The sequence below is a fragment of the Etheostoma cragini genome, chromosome 13, assembly GCF_013103735.1.
Source record: "Etheostoma cragini isolate CJK2018 chromosome 13, CSU_Ecrag_1.0, whole genome shotgun sequence".
NCBI lineage: Eukaryota > Metazoa > Chordata > Actinopteri > Perciformes > Percidae > Etheostoma > Etheostoma cragini.
This window is the reverse complement of record NC_048419.1, coordinates 19294568-19310121: the sequence shown is the minus strand read 5'-3', so window position 1 is coordinate 19310121 and position 15554 is coordinate 19294568. Positions and strand designations below refer to the sequence as shown.

Genomic DNA, 15554 nt, shown 5'->3' with positions numbered 1-15554 from the left:
TATATCATTATCGAGATATGGAATGACCAATATTGTAAGAAAAGATTTTGGCCACATGGCCCAGCCCCACCCCAACCAAAAATAAACTGCAGCACACCTTAGTTTATTTGTATTCCAGTTTCTGTTTCTTTGCTCAGGAAAGTAACATCATTTTGGGTACAATGCAGCAGAATGGACAGTTTGTTCTTATCTGTGTGTGTGCCACAGCATGCCTCACCTCTCACCGAGGGCTATTGTTGTCCATTGATATTCCAGCTCAGCGTGCATGTCAGAAGTGCTTTGTTCGACTGCGCGGCACAGGGGAGACAGTGTTTGACAGCGCGTCTCTGAATTTAATTACCTACAGCTGCTTTAGAGCAAATGGAATGATCTGAATGATCAGCAGATGTGACAGAGCTTTTCTTGGGCTGCATAACACACGTATTCCATAAACATGCGCACTATGCACACATACATTTATACTCATACAAGTGAAATGAAAAGACAATGAAGAGTGACACTTTTGGGGTTGAACTTCATCTAAGAAAAGTTGTCTGCTGGCAAGAAATGTCCACTGTTCGCTTCTGAAAATGTCACACATTGATATCCTGAAGGGTTTGTGAATGCTGCTTTCCAGTTTCAATGGGGTGGTTTATAACGTGGTAGTGCTGCAGGCGGCGAGTCCCACATCAGCAGGGCAAAAATGTTCTTCCAGTCTAATTAGTAAGAAGTTCGGCAGTGGCCCTCTGTCTCTGAGGAAAATGTATCAAAAGCAATAAATTCCCTCTCTGTGGAGATGGATTAAATACAAAATAAACAGACTTTGTAGTGATTGCCTTTAAATGTTAAAGGGATTTAAAGAGCTTGGGAGTCTAGCCTCAGGTATAAATATATTGCAGCATACTTTAGCCGTAAATAGAGCAAGGGTTTAGACATAAGTTGCTTCAAGAGTGAAGTGACATATACCAACTCGCTCTTTTTCTCAAACTGTGTCTGTGCACTGTTCTTTACGCAAGCGTGCTGTACAATACATATGTGATTGTGTGCAGATTGCAGCCTTTAAATTACCAATGGCTTCATCACAATGATACAGCCAGGACCAAGATCAACAAGATTGCAGCTTCTCCCTGACCAATTAAAAAGGCAGTCAGTGAGGCAGACTGTTATGCTGTGCCTCCAGTTATGCTCTCATCCACTTAGGCTTGCATACAAGGAAATGAATGGGGAACCTATCTTTGTTGGTTGAAAATTGTCAGAAAGATAAGTCAAAATGATCTTTACACTTTTTGTAAAACGCTTATGTTGCCATGCAATTATTGACAGTGTTCTTTGCAAAACGTCCTGGAAATCTCTGATTATGGTGGACAATACTTGGTCTCAGTTTCCCTAAAGCCCAGCAGAGCTCAACAACAGACTGGTATTCACAAAGAGAGAAAAGAGACAGAGAATTTACACATGCCCAGCTAAATACAAAAAAGAATACAAGAGAAAGGACTAGAGTGACGGGATGCAAAGCTTTGACTCTGGATGGTCGGCCTAGCACTGTCTTGGCACTGCGGAGTGTCTGAACTTGTAAGAGTGCACTGGGCCTGCAGCTTAGACAGGGAGGATTATCAAACAACACGTTTAGCCTCAACGTCTAGCAAGCCACAATTGCAGCCAACATGGTCCTAGAGAACACAAGACAAAGGACTTACAGTAAGGATGAACGGGAGCAGAAGGGCTTAACTAAATGTCAGGCAGCTTGTATATTGTTGATGGAACTTTTATGCGGTATTGTTCGTGCTGTTTGAATGGCTGCTGTTCATGTATTCTTTTCTCTGAGCAAAATGGGAAAGGGCGAGGGGGTGGATGGAGTGAAAGGAGAGGCAGGGAGGGGGAAAACAAGACAAGGAAGGAAGTACAGCCATCAGTGGGGTAACTGCTGCTGGACGGTTGTTGCTAAGCGTTTAATCTCCCACGCTTGGAGAATACAAACCATCTTGTAATCGTCCCCGACCTTGACATGAACAGCAAGGTCGCAAGGGAGCCGGGCTATTTTGCATTTCCCACAGATGCTTTGCCCAAACACACAGAACAATTAGTAAACTGGATAAAAAGGAATTGAGTCTGTCTTACTCCACTTCTCCTCCGCCCTCCCCTACATGTTCCCCTCGGGGCAGTTACCTGGCACACCCACAACCCTACAGCTTTCTCTAGCAGGTTCCTAATACTTAATTATGATGAAGAAGTAGTCACTGCTACCGGGTCGGGTTAGATTACACGTACTTGTGGACTGTTCTTGTGTTTTTTATTTTGTGTAGCACTGCAACAATTGATTAGTTTACTTGCTTTAACATTTAGTCTATAAAATGTCAACGTGGCAATTATGTAATCCCACTCCGACAATGAGGAATGAGACAATCTCCTACCGTCAGACTTTAATTTATCAATTATATGTAACATAATAAAGAAGAAAATAAAAAGCTTGACCTAGAAAATGTTTTTGCTTGATAAATGACTTAAACAGTTGATCGATGATTGAAGTCGTTATCAGTGAAGCATTATTGATTGATTCATTGATAGGTGGACTGAATAGATGGAATTGCTTCAGCAGTATCCGTGTGTGTTTGTGTTTGACAGTGTTCCTGTGTGTGCAAGCTCAGATATTGTGAATCACACAGTGACTGAACACAAGAGTGTAGCCATGCCTGCAACCGATACTTCAAAAGTGGGTAGGAGGGTGTTAGTGTAATAATGTGTGTTCTTTTGTGCGTCAGATTGTTTGCCTCTATGCGTCGGCCCTGGAATTGCCCTTATGTAATTAGGGGCATTTCTTCTCCGACAACACTGCATTACCTCTGTTATTGAATGAGAGTTGAGATATGATTATAATGCAGGCAAATTCAATTTCTGTTTACAGCACTTTGATTTTAAATCCTAGATTGGGCTCTTAAGTGAAGCCAATATTTATTTTTATTTTTTTATTTTTTTACCTTTATTTAACCAGAAAGAAAAACTCATTGAGATTAAAAATCCAATCTTTTCCAAGAGTGTCCTGGCCAAGATAAGCAGCAGCACAAACAACAAGGTTGCAGACATATAACAAATAACATTTATCATGAACATAAATCAGAATGTGCTGAGAGTTGAGATATGATTATAATGCAGGCAAATTAAATTTCTGTTTTCAGCACTTTGATTTTAAATCCTAGATTGGGCTCTTAAGTGAAGCCAATATGGTTTTAGTCTTATTCTGCAGAGGGATAGTAGAACTGACTCCTTCTCAGCATCTTAACCAACTCAACCTCAAAACAGCATCAACACAATGGCAAGCAAGTCACTTTTGGATGTGCATTTGTTTTCTTGGAACAGTAAAAAGTCCTTCACAGTTTCCCGTAACGGAAATGTTATATAACTAGCAGCAAATATGGATTTTCTTTTACGTGTCTATTTTTTTAGCTGTTATAATTATGCTTTCATTTTCACAACTTTAGTGTTTTCCCTCTACCTTGACTTTGAGTTTATTCATGGGGTGTGTTGTTCCTCCCAGTGCTGCAGCCAACAGTCACCTTCTTTTTTAGATCTACCCTCGTTCCCATGGCAAATGACAAAGCTTCCTAACATCAAAAGTAAAATAAAGACAGATTGCTAAAATGAAACTCAACTGGGCCAATTAGGGGTGAAGATTTTCTTTTACACCAATTTGTCTTTAAAGGTCCCATGACATGCTCTTTGGATGCTTTTATATAGACCTTAATTTTCCCCCACTGCTGTATCTGAAGTTTCTATCCCAAAATGCAGCCTTGGTGAAGAATTACAGCCACTAGAGTCAGTCCCACAATGAGCTTTCCTTAGAATGTGGCATTCTGTGTCTTTAGCTATTGAGGTCCTCCTCAGGGGTGGCTCTTTCTCTGTCTCTCTCTTATTCTCATGGTCGGGCTAAATTCTCTGGGCAGGCAAAGCAGAGAAAGGGGAGGTGACCTTGAATCTAGAATCTTGCCCCTTATGAGATCATAAAGGCCAAGATTCTAGATTGGCCCATCAGAGCACAACACACAGGGCTTGGTTCACACCTGTTACCATTTCTAGCCGCTGGGGGACCATAGGCAGGCTTGGGGAATGCATATTAATGTAACAAAACCTCATAAAGTTTAAATGTCATGCCATGGGACCTTTAAATCTTAGAACAGTACATTTTAAACAATAAACACCCAGCCACCGGCCTGTAATGGCTTTAGTCCTTAAAAAAAGTTATCCTATTTTGACGTTTGTGTATTCTGTAACAGCAGAGGCAGTGTTGTGTGGAAGTTCAGGGGTTAAAGGGGAGCACTCAATTGACTTAAGTAGTCATTAACAATACATTTATTTTGATTTGAAAATGTTTTAATTTACAGATGTAAATATACTGTACATCTTTAATTTCGAAACAAATACACTGAAGTTCACAGTAGTTCATTTGTAGTTCATGTTTGTTATTATTAATAGAGCTTTTCTCACAATCATATGAATAGTGTTTAAACTTGGGGAAGGGTTTCATCTCATTGTTTATTTCTAATTTATTACCATTGACATTTGCCAGCTTGGTTTAAGAGGCACCAGATGCCCTGGTTGTACCTGTTTGATCAGGTAGTTTTTACTGCAATAACCTCAAGGCGCATGGGAGCCATGAATCCAACCGTGTGATCACAACAAGAGAGGGGCGGAGGGTCCCGGTCACGCTCATGGAGTAAGGAAAGATCAATCCGAGGTAGAGCATCTGGCTTGATCAGCAGCTTTTTGGCATTGCTGTAAGTGCAATTAGATTAAATCAGGGGGAAGAAGTGAAGTCTCGTAGGCAGTGAGTGGTGATGATGGGATGCCGGCATGTGCATTTGTGCGTGTGTAGGGCAAGAGTTGGCACAAACACAGTGGTTGTTGCGATGTGTGTGTGTGTGTGTGTGTGTGTGTGTGTGTGTGTGTGCGTGTGTTTGTGTGTGTGTGTGTGTGTGTGCGTGTGTGTGCGTAAGTAAGGCAAAAAGTGTGAGCTCTACCTGCATTTTGAGTGCACCTACACACTCAGGTATGCATATCATTGTGTGTTTGTATGTGCAGATGTACGTATGTGTGAAAAAGTGCTGAGAGGTGTTAATAAGGACACCTGGCTGGTTTGATTTGTAGGGAGTTAGGTTTCGTTTCAAAAAAGGTTTCTTCCTTGTTAGCACTGTCTAACAACTGTAATCAGGACTGGAGGTGTTTGGCTTGAGTTGACGCTTTTTACCATTTCTGGTAAATAATTTTACTAAAACTATGTCTTGTTACTCAGTTGTAATTTATGTTTTCTTTTCTTTTCTTTTATTGTACTTGCATATCTAAAGCAGAATACACTCAGAATCATGGAATCCTTGTCTGATTTCCATAAACCAGGAGATATTTATCTGAAAATAACATTTTTGTACTTGCAGTAGATTTAGTGTCAAATACTTTATATTTTTTTAAGTGCTTCTACAGAAAGAAATGGTCCTACTTACTAGATTTTTTTTTTCTGTTAGTGATGACATACCATCATTTGAACATTTCAAATTGCCCCTTGGTGCTACCACATTGGGATAATACTAATATTCAACATTTCATTCTTCCTGTCAAAGTCCTACTTAAGTTTTAGGTCCTGCTGCTTCAGAAAGTTTTTTGATTGTGATGGACCAACTGGGGTAATGCATCATAACAGACAACGGTACCATTTTTTTTTTTACTTTCCCTCTGTAATAACAAAGAAATAATTTCAGTTGTAAAATTAATTCCAAACCTATTTATACTATTAAAATTTTTTTACATTTTAAAAGTACGGAGTTTGGTACCCAACCCTAGTTTCATTAGAGGCTGGTGTGGGGCACTGGAGACCTGACAAAGCTTAGTACAGCCATGGGTGAAAAATAGTCACACATTAGTTTCAGATTCCTACGTGTAGGGCTATGGAGCCATGCAGCAAGGATACAACTTTTTGAAAGATTTCCCTGCCCACTCCATGTGCTCCTAAATGTATTTTCCATTGTGACTTTCAGGAATGATGGTGGCAAAGAGTGCTAGCTGGTTGCTGTTCAGTGAGCAGTTTATCATTTTATTTCAGTTTTGGGATACTTTTTTAAATTTTCATATAGGGTAAATATGCTAGATATGCATCAGCAAAGATACAGTACTTTGGCTGTCTTCTCGCAAAATTTGTGATCTGTGCCAATGAGACAGTTATATTTCTTCTTTACATTTTGCAACTTAGGCTGATCTCTACCTTATACCTGTCATTGTAGCTCCGTATCAGGGACTAATAAAGACTAGTAAAACATTGTGGATATAGAATGTTTTTTGTCTCGTGATTCTATTAACCAACTTGCTTATTTACTCTTGCTCCTTTCTTAAATCACCCCTTATTTCTCTCACTCTTCCAGCCCTTTCTGATCCAGACGGAGGTCCCTGTCGTAGGACTTACTGTGGACGTGGTCGACAGTGTGTGCTGATGGCAGAAACCGGCCGTGCGGAGTGTGTTTGCCAGGAAAAATGCCGGCCCTCCTTTGTGCCAGTTTGTGGCTCAGACGGCAGGTTCTACGAGAACCACTGTGAGGTTTACCGCACCGCCTGCCTGGAGAGAAGACGGATCTATGTGGTGCACAGCAAGGACTGCTTCTTCAAAGGTACGGCTTGACTGTTATACTGATACACTGACACTGCAGCGCGCTGCTACACACTGTGAAAAAGATTTTGTTCAAAATATGTGAACGTACCAGCAACAACATGTTTAAAATGTTAACTGGAAGTTTTAATCCAATTAGTTAAAAATAATCCTATTAACGAATTCACATTTATTTCATATCTTGACATGAAATAACTCCATCTTTTTTATGAAAAAAATGTAATTTAAGATGAATAAAGGAAATCTTTATTTTGAATGATTAAAATTGTACATATTTATTATTTTATGTATTATTACATAAAATGTGAGATCGAATGATATCTAATGAAACGATTACATTCCCCTGGAACAGTTTTCTTTTCTAGAAAGAAAAAAAATAATATTAAGAGCTCATTTAGGTTGTCAAGATTTTCACTTTTTTGCAGAGAAACTACTGCTACAACACATGAACACAGCGACGCTGTACATGGGCAGTTGTCTTTGATGGCTGAAAGCATCTCTGAGTGTGGAATAGGTATAGGTTATACAAATGATGTTTTGATACCTGTGATGCATTGGGTGCATGCACTGGCTGCAGTGGGACTTCGACTATAGTTTGATGTTGAAACAGAAAAAGAGTTGTACAGACAAGCTAACAAAGCTACTGTTTTGTAACATGTTGCCGTCTGTCAAGCTTTTATCACAAGCATCAATCACTGTGGAAATCATGCTGTCTGTCAGCCACCAATTCAGTCGATATGAAAGAATGAAGTAATTTGTACTTTGGCACTGAAGGCTGTGGCTCAGGGTCAAGTTTGTCTGGGAAACCTTAGCTAAGCACTGACATTGGCACTCAGACAGTAAGCATTACTGTATGTTACAAAAGTATGTAATCACGCTCCTTTTAATTAAAGTCAGCAGACTAACTTGGCAGTTAGTCCTAAACACAAACTCTGAGCATCCAAATCAGTTATAGTGGCAGCCGTAGGGCTGCAGCTATCGATTATTTTAGTAATCGAGTATTCTACCGATTATTCCATTGGTTAATCGAGTAATTGGATAAGAAATATTTTGTTTTATTGAAGAACGATAATGTAAAAGTCACTTCTATATTACAATATAGTTTGGTTTAATTTTCGGAAAACATTTTTATTGCCTACATTGCTTGCAATATTGTCTCTCAAAAAACTAAACATATTAAGTGCATTTAAGTGCCACATTACACAAACAAACAAACATTTTACCTAAACTTAACTTTCAGGACTACAAGTTTCAACCTGAGAATGTTTTGTATGAAGGCCTATATGTAAATATTAGTTATACTGAACCTATTTTAATTTATATTTTTGATTACAATCTCACACAGCTCTGTTACTCTGATGCTAGTAGATTGTTGATCAGCTCTTTTGATCAAATTGTGTTCACCACTATGTATTTTCTTGTCTTTGTTTTTGGTAGTTGTTGTGTTTGGTGTAGTTTCATCGTCTATACGACTCTGTGATTTACTTTTGTCTGGTTAGACTCAATGTTTTTTGCTAAGATGCCAACGCATTGACATTGTGCTATAATTGAGGTAAGCAAGTTTGATTTTGCAGTAGACACACTATACAGTGTTTTTGTTTTAATTACGTTTGAACTGATTCCAAACTTTGGGCATTTCTGTCGTTTTCTCCAGCCTGTATCTTCTTTTAGCCCCTCGCTATTTTTGCTCTCTTTCTTAATTTTGTTACGTGTGCCGTCAGTCTTCATGGCATGTGTCGCCAGCAGCGCCAGCGTCAGCCCGGTGAGCGACAGTAATAATCATCCGTGCGGAAACACTGTAAGTGATACAACGTTGGTAACATTTATTAAACTTAGCTTACAGGATTTTTAGTAATCAAATTATTCAAGGTACTCAAGGAATCGTTTCAGGCCTAGTTCAATCTAATTGTTAAATTTAATGGTGTGTTGTCATTGAAAAGGTAAACAATGATAGATCAGTGAACAGACTTCATTAACAGGATTTTCATACAGTATCCTGTGTCATAAACCACATTTGTATAAAGTCATATTAAAAACACATTTACATGTGTACATATACATTAATGTGTACATATACTGTACATTCATATGGCATGTCCACAAACATGCCTAACTTTTGAGACACTCCTACCCTCTACTACCTCTACTACAGCAACATCCTGCCACTCACAAATTACCACAGGGTTACTGTGGATCACTAGTTCTCTACAGTAAATCTCTAGAATCTTATATCATTGGCTATCACTCATTAGCAAAAGTGCACTCTTAGCATGAACAGTGACTTCAATTTAAAGCTAACCGGTCTAGGTAATTCTTTTACTAGTTGTATTCATACATTTAATCAAGTCACTTTCAATTACTGCATGCATATGTACAGTATACTTGTTTTCAAATTTAGTTTTCCAGGTCAGACTAGTATGAAGCGTCTTTCATAATCCCTCACAGTGTGGAAGTTAGAATAGTAAGTAAGGCTATAGTTATTTAGAGAGCATGATTTTATGTCACTGCAGTGCAAAAAAACACGCAATCACACACACAAACATCGCAGCAGTTTTAGTCACATCACGTTAGGGAGGTAAGGATTCCTGGCAGACACCACCATGCATAGCTAATCCACATTAGGGATGTTCAGTCAGCACATTAGGCTTAAACTCGATGTCTAAATGCAAACCAGCAGCAGACAGAAAATGTTGGAAATCAGTCAGATGCCACGGGAAGTGTGTGTGTGTGTGTGTGTGTGTGTGTGTGTGTGTGTGTGTGTGTGTGTGTGTCATAACTATTATTCCTGAGGCACAAAGTAGAGCTGGGCAATATATTGATATTGTGATATGAGACTAGATATCGTCTTAGATTTTGGATATCGGAATATCGTGATGTGACATAAGTGTTGTCTTTTACTGGTTTTAAAGGCTGCATTACAGTAAAGTGATGTACTTTTCTAAACTTTTCTGAGCTGACTGTTGTAGCTGTTTTACTCTTTATCTTTTCCCCACTTACAAATGATTTCCACATTACTGATGATTATTTATCTAAAATCTAAGTGTGAAGATATTTTGTTAAAGCACCAATTGTCAAACCTAGAAGATTGCCTCGATATTGAGGTATTTGGTCAAGAATATTGTCATATCTGATTCCTTCCCTATCACCCAGCCCTAGTACAAAGACATTACAGGAAATCATGTTATTATCCACTATTTTGTTTTCTTAGTTTACACAACAGAGGAATTAGAAAGGTGGCGTAGTTGTTATGCTGTCTCTGGCCGCTGGCCTGAATGTGGCCTTGTTCCAGTTGGCTTGCCTGAATTCATCTATAATTTCTGACATACAACTCTTGAAAATAGCAACAGATCCTGGTTAAAGCCTGCCTTACTCATCCACACATTTATATTGGTTGCTGTAGAATGAATGAACTTGATGCCTTATCCTCACTGTCCTATGAATGGAGAAAACTGGTATTACTCACTGAGTGGTGGATTGTTGTTCCCTTGCAGTATGGTGTTTCTATGAAGATAATTGAGTAAAGAGCGGATTAAACTAAATTTCCCCCTCTTTTTGAACACATCAATTGATTTTATTTCTATTTCTTTGTTCTGTTTTTTAATAATAATAAAAATAGTATTAATAATAATAATGTTATTATTAATAATATTATTATTATTATTATTATATTTAAGGGCTAATTCTATCAAGCGTAGAACTTATGAAAGAGATTGCAAAAATGTTTTATTTTACTCAGACGGAGAACCAGATCCTGACAGACGCAAATGGATCACTTTGGTCCCCACAGCAATGCACTAAGCCACGTGGCAAATGTTTTAAGTTTTTTGGGGGGAATTTTGCTTTCAAATGTGATAAACTTAAAAGCTCCTTCAGATTTCCTTCAGCTCAGGGCGATGGTCAAAGTCCCAGTCTGAAATTTGGCATACTTATGCAGGCTTTCGTCTCACCTTATCTGGATTATTGAGATCCACTGTGTGCTAGTCCAAAACTCTTCATTTTGGCAAAATAAAGAGGAATCACATTTGTGTTGTGCTGACCTCCCTTCACTGGCTCACACTTACAGAGTTGATTTAAGGTTTTGTTTATTCGTATAGCTTTAAATGGGTTGGCACCTAATCACAATCACCCTTCTCTGTCACTGTTCCACCACCATCTCCCTTAGGACATCTGACTTAGGACATTTTGGTGTTACCGCCTCAACAATACCATCCTTCAAAGTTTACTTTTTTTAAAGGAAACGGGCAGCTCTATTTAATTTGTATGTTTTTTATTACATTTCTTTTGTTACTTAAAAAAAAAAAATTCTATAAGAGGGAGAAACAAGGAAGAAGGTTTAATTGTTCAAAAAAGGCAAACATAGTTGCAGAGGCAAAGGAATTTACCACTCAACTAACTTCTGACCTGATAGCATTGGTGTACTTTAAAGGCTTTTCCCAATCCCCAGTTCATGTATCCCGGATTTCTCATCTCCCCTCCTTGTGACTAAATCCCGCCTACAGGAGATTTGAGCAAAGGAGTTGAGACAACAGGCATTTAACTAAATAAGACATCTTTGCATTGGAGCCAGTTAATTTTAAAGCAACATCAATGAAATGGGATCTGCGGCACAGCTGCATTAGCTGTCCACGGTGTAGTCATGTTCTGTATTTTATGATCTCTGTCAGATGAGCAGAACGACATTCCTCACTTTTAGATTTACTTTGAATTCAATTCAACGTGACAAAATGTGACAAGAATGTATGGATGTCATACATTAATACTTTATTATTTTGTATTTAACAAAAACTAATATAAATATATGTAAATATACACATACATACATACATACTGTACATACATACATACATACACACACAAACACTATCTATTAATGATGCATGATCCGGCTCTTTGTTGGACTTCATGTGCATGCTTGAAATCTTCAACCTTCCACCTACCTGAATAAATTTTTATTTTTGGGATTTAGAGGCCTACATGGTCATTCTACTTCCTCACCAGTCTCTGTATGTTGCTTTTTAAATCATGTATAGACAGGTTGCTGTAATGACACTGCAGCAAATTTAAGCAAGTTTAAGGAGCAAAACTAACTGTAGTTATAAACTTAACATAGGAATCTAAATCTTAAACATTTGAAATAATAAAAAGTAATGCAATTATGCTGCTTTTTCTCATTGTTTCTCCTAACAACCTACTTACAAAAAAATCTTTGTTCGTATGCCACTGGTGAAAAGTCTTTCACAGAGGATACATCAGTGTATCCTCGGTTATAGCTCCTCCGGCAAGCCTTGGTCCACAATATCCAAGATATATTTTAGGAATTGGGACATCCTTCAAGATGGAAGAGCATTGACATTTATTTCTTGGTCACAAGCCAGAGGAGCGAGGAGCCAAGGAGGTACAGAATTAGGAATGGGGAAAGGCCCTAACTGTTTGGAAATGGATTTGTGGTTTGTGACAGACAGGAGAGTGATTGCATATATGGTGAAAAGGCTAATTCTAATCCTCTGGATGGAGTTCTTTGTTCTGTTTTTCCCTGTCACTGGTTTCTTTGTATATACACATAATCCGTTTAGCTAGTACTTTGATCTATATTGACTTGACAATTAGTGCATGTAGTTGAGATAAACATTAGAATAACAACGAAAAAAGAAAAAAAAAACTTCTAAAATGCCATATTCAAGTAATAGTTAAGAATTACACACTAGTGTAGAAGTATTAGAAACCAAAACAGGATAAACAACTTTTCAAGGAGTTAAATTCTGTTTTCCATGCAACACTTTTCTCTAAGATAGCTTAAAGTTCCCATATTATGCTAGTTATTATGTTCATACTTGTATATTATGTTTCTACTAGAACATGTTTACGTGCTTTTATGTGAAAAAAAACACATTCGCTGTGGTCGAATAGTCAATTTTGCTTGTGAAGGTTCCTAACGGAGTGAAATGACTTGGAGGTAGTAAAGAGGCTGCAATGATAAGAGTTGTTCGAATTGTCTTAGTGATAAGGAAAGTGCTTCAATGCTTCCTTTGTTACCTCCCTTAGCATAGTATACACTGGACCATCCTTTACAAATGGAAAGGAGATAATGCCATCCCACAAGTCCTTGGGGCAGCAAAGTTTTAAACAACGCATCACCAGTTTGCCGTTCATATTCAGTATAATAAGGTGCTGGCAGCCGTAATCCTGCAAATTATCTTTTCTTTGAGACATAGCTACCCATCTAATAATAATAATGGTGCCTACTTTATGGCACTGTTTGATTGGTTAAATAAACCGGTTAATGCAAAAACTTTGCTCTCGTCCCCGACGTGTAACATCACAGTGAGGTTGCGTTTACACAACTGTGAAAGAATGCATCACTGAATCCAAAGTTATTCAGCTCACCGAATGTTTTATTTAGCCCAAAGCATCGTCTGAAACAAGTTTACCCGTTCGCCCCTCATGGCTTATTTCAATAAAGGCTATATGCTTTGTTAAAAGTCATTACAGATATAACCACATTATTTTGACCATGTGTGAAAGAATATCATGTGAGAATGCGCTGATCAGCTCTGATGACATTCAAATCAATTAAGCATAAATCATTCACCCAAACCCACCCAAATTAATTACTTTCACTCCGTCTCTACAGTCTCTGTAGGTGTTATTGCTTTTTAAATATAGTATATTAGTGATGTATCAGTGTTTTCTTTAAAGATTTATTGTAATAAGAGAGAGGCTGCTTTCAGTAACTAAACTTTTCCATGCGCACAGTAATGTCCCTGCAGCTCATGGGCCTATCGTGGCATACTGATGGTCAGAGATGGCAAAAGTACTCACTTTCCATACTCAAGTAGAAGTACAGATAATTGTGTTAAAAATACTCTGGTAATAGTAGAAGTACTAATTTAACTTTGTTACTCAAGTAAAAGTAACAAAGTAGAGACTTGGGAATTTACTTTAAGTATAAAAGTACCCTTGCGAATGACAAATCTACCTGGACGAGACAGATGTTACTACAGAGCCCGCAAAGAAACTACAATGGACATGAAAAAAGGCTCTGTGTCCGCGCTATTCTCCGAAATGCACTCACAATCACACCAGAGAGACGACCTTTTGTACAAAACTAAAGTAACGAGCCAATTTTGTAAAATGTAACCAATTATAATCGGAAACTTTATTTGCAAAACACCTATACAAAAGCAGCCTACAAAAGAAGTGCTTTATGATGACAAAATGCCATGTAGTGAGTGCTTCATGTAGATAGACATACACTACCGGTCAAAAGTTTGGGGTCACTTACAAATTTCCATACCCCTCCATTATAGACAAAATACCAGCTGATCTGAGTGGGTGGCTGATCTTTAATGCAATATCTACATTGCCCATAGTCAGCTGGTATTTCATCTATAATGGAGTGCAATGGAAATTTCTAGTTTCTAAGTGCCCCCAAACTTTTGACCTGTAGTGTAATGCAGAATACAATGGGAAATAAAATGGTGATGATCGTAATATTTTCCACCCAGGTTTTCCACGTTTATAGAGCCTGCATTAAACAACACCTTGAGAATGCACAGGGCGACGTATCCAGATGAGCTTTCTTTAGTCCACCTTTGGAAACAGTGCAGTTTCACCATGGCAGAACTACGTCAAAAACAACCGCCGTCACATGATTATTCAGTGTAAGGCATTCTCCTTTTCCTAAGTCCTTTTTGATTTTTCCTTCACATCTTTCCTCGACCAACATAAAGTTTACCCTTAGTAAAGGATTTAGGAAGTAATTTTTTTTTGGGACTTTTTGACCACTGCCATTCTTTTTCTTCCTACTGTCTGTCTGAATATAACTGTTCTGTCTCTTTAAGGCTCCTCTTGAAAAAAAAATATATATACAAATTTATAATATATATATAGGTATATATAGGTATATATAGTATATGATGACATCACAATTAGGGGTGTCACAATTCTCCAAATCCTTGATTTAATAAAATTTTGATTCTAATGACACAATTTGATATGATTCTCGATTTTTGCTTCTTTTTTTAAAGCACAGGTTTTTATGCCATTTGTTGTCTAGACGTATGTATGTATGTAATATAATGTCTGACCTTTGTTTGCAATGTACCTCACTACAATATCAAACCTAAAACATGTATTAACATGTTATTAACAAGACAATTTGTCAATAAAGTAAAAAGAAAAAAATAAGTTTTTTGACAACAGAGGCTTTGCACCACATAGGGTTTGGCAACATCGTTGCCTGGAAGGCACTAGCATTAGACAATGGTTATAGTTGAAGACAACGATCACTGCACTGCCTTGCAGGCTTAGTTAGGGGCTTAAAACACCATCAAGCACGCACAGTAGCTGAGCAGGCTAATAGCAAAGAGAGACTCGTCTAGTAGTCCGCTAACTTGTTGCTCTCTTGTTTAGGCTACAAAACATGCATGCAGGTTGAAATTCAACCGTGCCGTTTTGTTGGGATAAAGCTATAAGCAAAAGGAATATCCGCTAGCTGCTAGCGTAATGTGCAATGGTAAACAGACAGAATATATATCACACACTTACAGCTAGAACTTGCAAACTGTGGCTTTTTTGGAGACTATGCAAACGTTGTCAACTTAACTCACTGGAAATCCAAAATGCTTCCACACTTTCACACACTTCAGTGAAAGAGGCTCAAGTTCTGTTGATGGGTCTCCAGCTACTTCAGTTACCATGCTATATTTTAAATCGATATTCAAGATTAGGACTTAATTTCGGTTACACCCTTAATCACAACCGTATGAAAGTCCTTAAGGCTTGTTGAAAGGAACCATATTGGAATACGGGCTGTGTGCATATCTCTGTGAATTGGGCATATGATACTTTTACAGTATCTACACTCACCGGCCACTTTATTAGGTACACCTGTCCAACTGCTCGTTAACACTTAATTTCTAAGCAGCCAATC

General features: G+C 38.1%; 1 protein-coding gene across 2 annotated transcripts in view; it reads left to right on the top strand.

The window, feature by feature from the left end:
- The window catches only part of fstl4 (follistatin-like 4), a 196147-nt gene that overhangs the window by 72388 nt on the left and 108205 nt on the right, over nt 1–15554 (top strand). For both annotated transcript variants that reach the window (XM_034889955.1, XM_034889954.1), the window contains exon 4: nt 6381–6623. In XM_034889955.1, the coding sequence (XP_034745846.1) occupies nt 6381–6623 (243 nt within the window). The remainder of the gene's footprint in view (nt 1–6380; nt 6624–15554) is intronic.